The 12,371-nt window shown below is 32.6% G+C and overlaps 1 protein-coding gene across 1 annotated transcript; it reads left to right on the top strand.

Moving 5' to 3' along the window:
- The first annotated feature begins 2,559 nt into the window (after positions 1–2,559).
- On the top strand, positions 2,560–11,000 carry LOC127715089 (solute carrier family 46 member 3-like). Its single transcript, XM_052221126.1, has 5 exons — positions 2,560–2,593; positions 3,270–4,381; positions 5,058–5,141; positions 8,111–8,267; positions 9,805–11,000. Exons 2-5 carry the CDS (start codon positions 3,280–3,282, stop codon positions 9,890–9,892), a joined length of 1,431 nt encoding a protein of 476 aa, XP_052077086.1. The 5' UTR covers positions 2,560–2,593; positions 3,270–3,279; the 3' UTR covers positions 9,893–11,000.
- The last annotated feature ends 1,371 nt before the right edge of the window (positions 11,001–12,371 follow it).

The following is a 12,371-nucleotide window of genomic DNA, read 5'->3' on the forward strand; positions in this document are numbered from 1 at the left end:
ATTAAAATCAAACCAAATATCATTTTATATACATATGCACATTCATGACTACAATCTGTCGATACCTGTATCTTGGCATTGCACAAGGTCATGTTTTTCTCTGACTTTTTATAACGTCTTTACACTAAATCCATTGGATGTTGGATGTACTGATTGATATTTAATTCTTAGTTGCATGATTTTTATATTAGTTGTTATTGGCTTTGAACTAGCTGTCAGTAACTGCAAGTACTCTCAGATCTGTACTTAGTGTCTTTTTGTTGTGGGGATGTATAAGTACCCGTCCACGTCCACTCTGTGTTTTTGTTAGATGTATTTCTGTGTGTATCCATCTGATGCGTTAAGCCTTTTTCAACTGATTGTTATAGTTTGTTCTTATGTTGAACTGTTACATCACTATCCCATGTTAAGGGAGGATTGGCGCCTTCAAACGAGTTTAACCCCGCCACATTCTGTATGTGCCTGTCCCAAGTCAGGTGCCTGTAATTCAGTGGTTGTCGCTTGTTGCTGTGTAACATATTTGTTTTTCGTTCATTATTTTGTACATAAACTAGGCCATTAGTTTTCTCGTTTGAATTGTTTTACATTTGTCATTTCGTGGCCTTTTATAGCTGACTATGCGGTATGGGCTTTGCTCATTGTTGAAGGCCCTACGGTGACATATAGTTGTTAACTTCTGTGTAAATTGGTCTTTTTATGGAGAGTTGTCTCATTGGCAATCATACCACATCTTCTTTTTATATTCTAATGAACAATGATAATCTAATTCACATGAGTATTCTATTTAGATTAGAATTACTTCATATACATTTTTGTAAGTTGAATGATCGATTGTCCAGCGTCAAATACTCATGGAAATGTCAGCTGAGAATAGCTAGACAGCGTATTGTAAAAGTGGTAAATTTTGACTCAAACGTTTGTTCCTGCTGAATGAGAGCGAGGTCTTGTTTACCATTTTTTTTCTTTTACGTTTTGGATACAAGAAAATAATAATAGAATAATGACAATTTTGTTTTGATACCGACTTTATCAGCAAGAATATCAAGTGACCTCGCTAGGAAGATGTGATAAAGTCAGTTTCAGATTCCTTTTTTTATAAACAATTTACCATATGAATACGTTTCCTGTGGGCTTGCCTGGTTTGTATAATTGTTTTCCAAATTATTCTGGTTGTATGAAGTTTCAAAAAGTTAAATAAAAGCCTCGAGCCCCAATGTGAACCTTTTTGGCGAGTGAGCGCAGCTTCACATTATGTTGAGCGGTTTTTGCTTGACGAAAGCAAGCTTGATAACTTCTACTCCCACATTATGACGTCTGTGATAATGACTGCTTACATCTCGAAGCCATGATACGAGAGTTTCGGAGCGAATTAGCAGGGTGATATAGATGAAAGGAAGGACTGCAAATTTGCTTATCATTACTTTTTTTACGCATGTAAATTGTTTTATCCAATGCAGTTAAACTGGACATATTTCAGAAAGAAATAGGTAGAAAGTTTAAAAGAGTGTTTTACCAACAAGGCTTGTTCGATTAATATTGATATACAATTCGTAAACAAATACATATAGATGTTTGTAAAATATCCAATGCGATCTTTTTCAGATCATAGAAATTCAGTAAGAGGGGATTTCAAAAGTAACGCCATATTATAAGGAAATATGAAATCATTTTAAGCGATGATATAGATCGAAACAAAAACTGGAGAATGAAAAAAAATATTATTCAACACACAATTCCTTCCTAACTATTTGATTCTTAAATTGAAAATATATTTAAACAACTATTGATTTATATCATACAAAATAAAAAATTACAAAAGTACACAAGAAAGTCGGGCGTATTGTGGGACAGGACTCTTAATTAAGCATCTACATGCCTTCCGAAGTTTGCCAAAGGGCATGTGACTCCAATAAAAATATGAATATAAATATGGATTCGGGAGTGAGCACGTGCAATAGTATAATGACAATTTTCAAAGTTCTGTTTGATTTCATATAAATAAAAAATAAAACAATACTGTAAAATCAATGATCGTTTTACTTTATAAGAATGTTTTCGCAATCCGGACCAGTTAACCAAATCGGTCCTTCTGCTGGCTACCCTGGTTAAACCTTTTCGATTCAAATTCTTCTTCAATACATGAACATGCTTTACACATGCGCAACCGATCTTTACCTGTAGTCACATTATCTGTAGCATGCATACAGATCCGAATGAGGTAAAATGAATGTATTGCAAGGCATTAATGTATAAGTTTACAAAACTTAACCAAACCGACAGCTAATAGTGAATTATTATTATTCAATGTTCCTGTTCATGTAAATGTTTGAAACAAAAACAAAAAAAACTTAAATTTGTCTAACTGTCGAAATCGTAGCTAATGCAGCTTAAAAGGCTTGGACGCTCAAACAAAATTTTGTACAATACATCATATCTGTTTGATGAATTATCACAAATACACACATTTTACCTATTTTACATAATATCAAGATTACCATGTCAAACAAGTAGTGTGTTTTATTGGTAAATACATTACGCACTACGTAAATTATAAATAAGTTTTAAAAGGTAAGCTGCTTTTGAACATGCTGTGGTAAGTTGCATTTTGTTCATTGTTAATGGAACTATTGTAGTATTTGCGATTTTGTGAACGGGTATTTCCTCGAAAGCATTTTCCTAACTTTCTATCAAGATAATCCTCGTACAATTGAGTTTAAAATAGAGAGTACTCGATGCATAAATATATGTAATCAACACAACAAGATTTTGGACATGTGTAAATGAGACAGTAATCCAACGACACGATAAACATAAGGATACATCAAGAGCATGACTTACAGTCTCTAAATTATTGCGAGTTCGAGCGTGTCTGAATTACATCAGAAAAAAGTTCGACATAATTTTAAATAGGAGACTGGCAAAGAATAAGCCAACACATATATTATTTGTACAACAGTTCGTTTGTTCGAATTTCAACAGCCGCCATTATCTTGTTATCATATAAAAACACATGTCGTTGGTTTATGTCTGTCATATTTATTTTTCATACATTGCTTTGTTGTTAATTAGACCGTTAGTTTTCTCGCTTGAATTTTTTCACATCTTTTATGTCAGGGCCTTTTATATCCGACTTTACGGTATTGGTTTTGTTCTCATTGTTGAAAGCCGTAAGGTTGCCTATAATTGCTTACATTCACTTCTTTTGAACTCTAGTGGATAGTTGTCACATTGGCAATCATATCACATCTCCTTGTTTTTATGTATTTCAGAGTATACAACATGTCGGAAGAGGAGGAGGATGAAGCAAAACAGGAAGAAGAACAAGTACCAAAATTCAGAATTCGCCATTTGCTAATGCCAGTAATTATAATACTAATGACCTTCGGGAATGTTGTCGTGAGTACTGCCGAAACACAATTTGCTTATTATGCAGTTCAAAAAGAAAATAATATCAGCAGTGTCTTGTCAGCGTCGCGTCAGTCATTATGTGAGGCAAATAAGTCGTCACCCTTGTTCAAACAGCAACAGAAAATACAATCCATAACGGCAAACTGGAATGCTTACTGTCATCTAGCGCAAAGTGTTCCGGTTCTTTTAATGTCTTTAATGGTTGGATCATGGAGTGATGTGATCGGACGCAGAGCGGCATTATTTATTCCTACTTTCGGTTTAATGTTCAAATCTGCCTTTTTTGCAATAGGTATAAAACTGGAGTGGAACATTTATACATTCGTGATCGCTTTTTTCGTTGATGGTTTGTGTGGAATGTGGATAAGCCTTTTAGCATCAGCGTATTCTTTTACTGCAGATATGACAAACTATGGGAAAAGTAGACTGTTTGGTATAGTTTTTGTAGAAATAACTCTTGGAGTTGGTGTTGCATTAGGAATATTCACATCCGGGTATATTATTAAGTTTTTTGGATTTCTATACGGATCGGTACTAATGGTTGGAGTGGGAGTTTTGCTCTGTTTTCTCATCATTTTACTACCAGAGAGTGTAAGATTAACAAATAAAATAACAACTATGACACAATTAGAATATCTGAAAAATGCAGTTTCATTCTATATCAAAAAGACTCCTCTGAGAAATAAATACATACTCCTTGCAGTTGTATTTTCGCTCCAAGCGCTGCCTAATATTGGAAGGATCAATGTTTACTCACTTTATGTAATGAACTCTCCCTTCTGTTGGAATTCTGTTCTTATTGGATTGTTTGGAGGAGGTAGAAGTGTTGCACAAATGATTGTTGGTGTAGCATTGACACGGCCTCTCTACAAATGTATGTCAAAAGACGCCATGGTTGTTGTGGGTTCTCTTTCTGCGATTGGCTGTTATGTCCTGACAGCACTAGCTATAAACGATAAGATGCTATTTATGAGTATGTATATGTGGATAATTTTCTCATTTACTTACGTCAAAACGTGTATACACAATTCAATCAGCATAATTACAAACGAAAAACTTTGTTCAATACACGTTTGGTTAAATGTAATTTAATCTACACACCAGCAACACAGATTATTAAAATAAAATGATAAAATACACATTAATAAATTTCAAATTCTTTTGACAGGGAACAATATCATATCAACAACAACAAAATAAAGAAACCATATACACACGCACACACACACACACACACACAAATTCATACCATAATCACAATACATTTATACAGCTTATCCACTTTCGAAAAAACCCATAAAATTCTTCAACTGCAACGTGACTTATAGAATATTGATCGTTGCTTAAAAGTTGAATTCTGTCATATTTTTTAATCATTTCATTTGACACATTATGATGGTAATTATTTGAAATTGTCACATTAGTACTAATTTGTTTAAACGTGCGCAGTGAAGTGAGAATTATTTGTTTTTTTGATCCGTGTTGTATGCCTCACTGCGACTTTGAGATGAAGAACAGCAATAAAAGCGCTGTTCCTTTGCTTTTTGTATGTTTTTTTGCTATATGCATGTAGTGATTTTGTGTCATGGTTGGATACCCCATATTCTTTGTTTTTCTGTTGTAGTATAACATTACTATTGCCTTTTCAGCTCCCGTGGTAGGTCTTTTCCTGAACTTTCCAGTTATTGTAATACGATCTGAGATGTCGCAAATAACACCAAGAGAAAGACAAGGTATTAAATATCCTCCTGTATCCGTTGACATGTAGTTTTCTTTCATCATTATTAACCATGAAGTATTATATCTTTTACTAACAATATATATGATAAGTCGTTTTGATGACTACCTACAAAATGATCGAATGAGATTTATAATTATTTTGAAGATCGTTATTTTCTAGACATTTTAAAACGGGTTGATCTTGTTTTCTTCCGAATATTTCGGTTTTTGGTACAGTGACAATTTTTTAGTATTCCGTATTCTGCCATTCTATAATGGTTTACTTTTATAAATTGTATCTTGGATGGAGAGTTGTCTCATTGGCACTCATACCACATCTTCCTATATCTAATTACTTGTTTGATTTTTCAAACTGTTTTATATTTTGTTTTAGTGAAAGTTATACCATTTTCAAAGAAACTTTAAAAAGTTGGCAATGTATATAGCTGTAGAGAAAGTCGACAATTATCATCTGTGATAATTTCCAAAAAGAAAGAGAAATAGCAAGAGGCAAATTGGCCCTTAAAATAAAAATTTACTGTGAAATTCTTAACTGTTCTCAATATTTGTAAAAAAAACAATTTTAAAGGCATGAAGCCGATATATAAAGGAGGAGGTGTTTTGAGGGTCCGTTCCGATCTACATCAATAAAGTATCATAAAATGTATAAAACAGGGGGATTTTAGCTATCTTTGAGATATTATGAATAATAACTGAGGTTTTTCAGTCGAAAGATAATTTTTTTTTAATTTTTTTTGTAAGTGTGAAATATTGAGCAAAATAAAAATATTAAATAATAGGTTTTGTTCTTATAAAAAACAATGTGGTAAAATAATGTAATTAATATTTGCATGTTACATTTGACAAACATCTTTGACGTTCTTAGATTTCTTTCCAGTAAAAACGAGCTGCATTTGGTTCAGTGGTGTTAATAAATTTGATCTTTTACTTTGAGATTTTTTGAGAAATTTGTTTTAAAACTGAGGTAAAATATTCCGTTTTGATGTCAAATGTAACATTTAAGGCGTGTTTCAAACTGTAAATACATTGTAAGTAAATCAATGTTAATTCTAAATAAATGACACAATGATTAACTGACACAATGATTTTATAAGGAACATTATAATCATTATCTTTTATTAATAACGCTATTAAGCCAAAAATATATATATTTGAAAGCTAATTGTCATATATGGTACCTTTAAAACCATCATTACGTGTGATATACAACTTTTATCACATTAATGCCTGTGTAAACATAGTTTATGCAAAAGCCCCCATATATCTGGAATATAAATTCAATAAATGTTTTGACAAATTTATAGATTTAATGTTGGTAATGCAAAACTTATGATTCTGGAATCATAGACGTTACTGCAAACCCGCTTATATCGAACAAACGGATATATGTGCACTCCATGAGCAGTCAACGGAAAATTATGATAAGGAAAAAAAAACAGTCCCGTTTGTTATTAATTTTGGTGTATGTGAAGATGATCGCTATAGCGTCTATCAAGGTCTTAAAAAAGAAAACAATAACTAATTCACGATACATATAAGATTTCGGAGGAACAGTTTCATTTGTTTATTTAAAAAAAAATTATTTATAGAAAATTTGCCGTTTAAAAATCTTGTAAATATCTGTGTTTTGTGATAGATTTGGTTGTAAGCTTATCAGTCGTTTTCATACCTGTATTTACATCGATGACATAATGTCTTTATTGCTTCAAATATTGAGACAGTGCTGATTTCTCTACTGTTAATATGGTTTGAAAACATTTCTTTGCCAATTTGAGACAGTTTCTCACCCTCGTAAGGTAACGTTTAGTATCATGTTTAACCTGATTTCCGAAGAAAAAAAACGGTCATTAGTTTGGTGACGTACGGACGGCTGCCAAACATTGTCCGTTCAATAACTCAAAAACTTTAAAAACGCTTTGATGAAATCTTTTCAAATTTATATATATTGTTTCCTGTGACTAAATGAAGGTTAATTTTGATTTTAACGATTTTAGCGTTTATCGTTTTTGATTTGTAGACCTTTAAGTAGCGAAAAGTGATACTTAGAGCGTTGTCCGTGCAATTACTTGAAAACGCTTGAACGAAATCTTTTCAAATTTAGATATGTTGTTTCCTGTGACTAAATGAAGGTCAAGTTTGATTATCACGATGTTAGCTTTTATCGTTGTGCAAAAAGTGATACTTAGAGCGTTGTCCGTGCAATAACATGAAAATACTGTAACGGAATCTTTTCAAATTTATATATGTTGTTTCCTGTGACTAAATTAAGGTCAAGTTTGATTTTCACGATGTTAACTTTTATCGTTGTTGAGATATAGACCGTTAAATAGCGAAAAGTGATACTTAGAGCGTTGTCCGTGCAAAAACTTGAAAATACTGTAACGGAATCTTTTCAAATTTAGATATGTTGTTTCCTGTGACTAAATAAAGGTCAAGTTTGATTTTCACGATGTTAACTTTTATCGTTGTTGAGTTGTAGATCGTTAAATAGCGAAAAGTGATACTTAGAGCGTGTCCGTGCAATAACTTGAAAATGCTGTAACGGAATCTTTTCAAATTTAGATATGTTGTTCCCTGTGACTAAGTGAAGGTGAAGTTTATTTTCACGATGTTAACTTTTATCGTTGTTGAGTTGTAGACCTTTAAGTAGGGAAAAAAAGTGATACTTAGATTAATTTGTGCCCTTCCATTTCTGAACCCTACAGAAATTCATTTATTTTTTTAACTTGATCCTGTTTGGGGGTCCAGATCTGCAAATATCATTTTCACGCAGGAAATCCGGTTTGCTGTCAATCGGACAGCTCTTGGTAATGTATAGAACATCAAATCATGAATTCAGAAATGTCCAGATATAATGTAATTATAAAAACAGTATCCTACATGTACTTATTACTAAATAATCTGTTTCTACAAGTTTTATATTATGAATAACTGTAACAAAAAAATATCAATTCAATTTTAGGTGCACTTTATGGAAGTATAGCCGCAATCGACTCTGGGTGCTCTTTGGTTGGTTCTGTGCTTTCAAACCTCTTATATGGTGGAACTGTTTCGGTTTATAGAGGAATCGCTTGGCTAGCCTTTGGAGGTTGCCATGTAGTTGGCTTATTATTCTTTGGGTAATGTATCAATTTTCTATATTGAATATGTTTTAAAAATAATATACTGATACATGTTATCTTTACACGTGACGGCTATGTTGCGTAAATAAGACGCATTATAGCACCTCGCCCAACGTATGCAGTATGTCCATCCACACATCAAATCAGAGTAAATTTTATTTTAAGGAACTAAACGTTACACAACAATGAATTGTTTTGGCATATCTTTTTTTAGAAAAGTCCGTAGTTTGAAGGTCAATTTCACAAATGTAATCGTTTACATTAACAAACGCAATAGCAGGTCACGTGAAAAGATAAAAGAGAGGCAAAAGATACCAAAGGGATATTAAATTCATAAGTCGAAAAGAAACTGACAATGTCATGGCAAAAAAACGAAATACGACGAAAAGACAAACAACAGTACACAAAACACAACATAGAAAACTAAGGACTGAGCACGAACCCCACAAAAACCGGAAGGTGATATTGGGTGCTCCGGAAGGGTCAGAAGATCCTGCTCCACATGTGGCACCCGTCGTGTTGCTCATATAAGTACAAACCCGGTGATACGTTAAAAGATAAATAATTCTGAACTTTCTGATTCTTTTCTCCATGTATTTCATTAACGCAATTTGTTTAGCATCTATATATAGATTACAACACTCGCGTAAACAAAGTAGTGGACAATATATTGTGGGATGTCAAGAGATTGCCGAGTCTTCAAAACTCATTATTATTATTATTATTTGTTTTTTTGTGTTATATGTCTTTTTTGAAGGGAGCTTTCAGTGGTTACTTTATATCTTCATCATGTTCATTTAGGGTACAGCTTTACATGTATGCCTTGGGTAGTCAAACGTTTCGTGGTGATATATTTATGCTGGCCGATAAAATGCACCAAACAATTTGGAGTTTGTAAATATAAGAGTTTACAAACATACGTGTTATTTCTTTACCCGAGTAATGATTATTATTTTTTCGTATTTCCGGAAGAGACTCCCATTTAAGTTAAAAGTTGGAAACTCTACTCCGTCTTTGGAAGGAACATGTTAACCCCCGTATTGATGTCATGACTTTTTATGAAAACACTTACGGTGGCTTTGCTACATTATGATTTCCATCTGACTTCCATTACAATTATCAAATATTCAAAATTTAAGATTCATTAATGCATTTACATGATAAATTGTACATGTTGTATGTGCTGCAAATATCCTAACGAACAGCAGTTATTGTCAAACGATGATGCAAATTAGAACAAATATGTATTATAATGTGCTGCACTAAATTTCAGATTCCTCTTTCGACATCTGAGTAAATGAGAATAATCAATACTAGTACTAGTAATATCATTATACTCTCTTATCATGTTCATACAGACAAAATACCACATCAACTCCTTTTTATTGCATTGGGGGTAAAATAGAGCTGTACATTGTAGTTGTTTAATATACATTTATACATGTACACGATTATTGTGTTTCATTTATATACAAAGAAAAGAAACAGGTTGGCAATAGATCGATAAAATCTTTTTTTTTTCATTTTTATGCAGATTGTATATGCTGACAAACGAAGAAAAGAAAAATGAAGAAAATGAAGATACAAATTATAAACGTTTTAAGTTTGTAAGATTTAAATAATTATTTGTCAGAAAATGACACAACAAATAACACGTCCTATTGCAAGTTTTGACAATGTTAATTGGTGTTGTAATCTGTGTTACTCAAACATCTCAGTTGAAGCGATATTGTAAAGATTTAAACAAGATAGAGGTACATGAAGCTCTAATTAAGGCAATACTAATTTACTGATGTGCAAATCTCTTTAATCGGTTTAAAAGAGGCATATCAATGTAACAGACGAACACTTAGGGAATCGCATCAACCCCAAAAGCTCTTTAATTTGTTTTATTTCCGATTGTGACATTTTGACTGAATCTTGATTCGCATGGTGGCGAGTGACTCCTATACTGTCGAACCATTTGACCTCGTAGAGGTTCATGCGATTCCCTCGGATTTCGTTTTTTATCGTAATTTATGCGATTTGAAAATCGGTATACTACTGTTGCCTCTAATCAAGCATATTCATAACCGAATTTAACAATTTAATTAAGAGTATTCTGCCAAATAGTTACCTCGTAAAAAACTTTAGATAAGAATGTTAAGTGAATGAAGACATTTTCGCCTTAAATATAGAAAACTCTAAAACCTATACAATATTTTAATTTATATTATAACAGTACTATTGTACCTAAATAACTGGCCTGGCAAAAACAGTTTACCCTAACCTTATATAAATTGATTTAAAATAAACAAATCAAAATTTAAAAACAAATTAATTTTAGAGGAAATCGCAAGATTGGTTACGTCGACACGCAGTAAAAATATTATAATTGCATGAGTTGGGAATAGTATGACCATCGGTAAATTTACAGATTTGACGACCCGTCATGTATCTAAAGATCTAACACCACATTGACGGTTGTGATTTCAGACACATGGTATTCGCTAACTAGTCCTCCTGGTGGTAGTTTAAAAGTCAGGTAATGTCGATTTCGGTCTTTCGTTCTCACAACCCAAATGTTTTAAGTGCCAAGAGTACACTCCTATTAATGAAGTGCGTAAATCGCGAACCTGAATTCGCAAAACCAAAATCAATTTCGAAACGAAACGAAAACGCCAGATTATGAGGTAGGTGGTATGTTACTGCCTAGAAACGGAAAGATGCCATTGAGAAAGCTGAAATTGTCAAGTTGTGTCAATATCAAGAAGAGATCCATATATGAAGCAGAAAATTTTATTTTGATTGAAAGTATCCTTGATTTATTGTTTACTGATAGATATTTGATGCAAGCATTCCTTGTAACGTATGTCATTGAGTTGCAGGACGTCATCATTAATAAATCTCAAAATGAAACTCAAAAACTTCGCAAAACGATTTTTCTGTTTGTCTTTGGAAAGGTTTTGTATGAATTTTGCTTTACTTGAGTACAAAAACTAACTCGCTCATCCTGGCGCTGTTTTTACACACCATAACCATGTCTAGACTTTAAGTGTGTGGCAAATATTTCAGTCTGAAGACGGTCACATTCATTTTAAAAAGCCTTTTGTAATCAGACAATTTAATTATTTCCGGTTTGGGCAACGAGTCTGTAAATTATCACAAAGCTCATTTCTTGTCGACCTCATAAAAGAGAGGCGAAATATACAAAAGGGACATTCAAACTCAAAAGTCGAAAATAAACTGACAACACCATGGCTAAAAAAGAAAAAGACCAACAGAGAACAGTACATAACTATTTAAAACATTTTAACAATTTAAAAGGTGCAAATGGATTTACTGTTGAACTTCGCTTTTCATGTGTTTGTAAGGTGTTATATATTTTTCAACCCGGACTAGGCATATAAATTGTTGAAGGGTGACCTGTAATTGTTAATGTCTTTTATCTTTGGTCAGTTGGTCCATGGAAATAGTTCTCTCATTGGCAATCATATGCAACTCCTAGTTTTATTTAGATAAATATTTTTGTTTCTGCATCTCTCATGCAATGGCTGTACCTTTCCAATTACTATATATGCGTGTCGTCTAAATATAAAATGTAACACTTTATAGTGACTGAAAAGGGTGATCAAATCATCAGAAAATGTAGAATACACCTCGAAATAGCACCTGATCATTTTCCATTGCAGCTTATAAAAGGAAACTCAGTTTTGAATAGTTCCATTTCAAGGTAAAATGTGAAAATCTTGTGAAAAGAATTAATAAAAAAAAAAAACAGGTAAACACTGTAGTTAATTAAAAAGATATCTCTTTAAACTGTTATAGAAAAAAGGAAAATAATATATCGTAAGATCTGATTCAACCGAACCGTTTAAAAAAATGCATTTAGGATGTTCGCTACTCTGGCTTCTGACTTTTTGTCAGATGTTCGGATATTTGGAATCCTCTAGTTTTATCATGTAGTGCCTTTAAAATGTTTGCACAATAACCCTTACTTTTCTTGTATTACATATAGTTTAAAACGCCATTTTTGAAACTCTTATACAAATTTGTTCATAGATTTTGAAAGACAAAAGGTGCCAGTGTTTATGGTTAAAAAAAATCTAGAGAGAATTATTT

This window comes from Mytilus californianus, unplaced genomic scaffold (assembly GCF_021869535.1).
Source record: "Mytilus californianus isolate M0D057914Y unplaced genomic scaffold, xbMytCali1.0.p SCAF_9, whole genome shotgun sequence".
Taxonomy (NCBI): domain Eukaryota; kingdom Metazoa; phylum Mollusca; class Bivalvia; order Mytilida; family Mytilidae; genus Mytilus; species Mytilus californianus.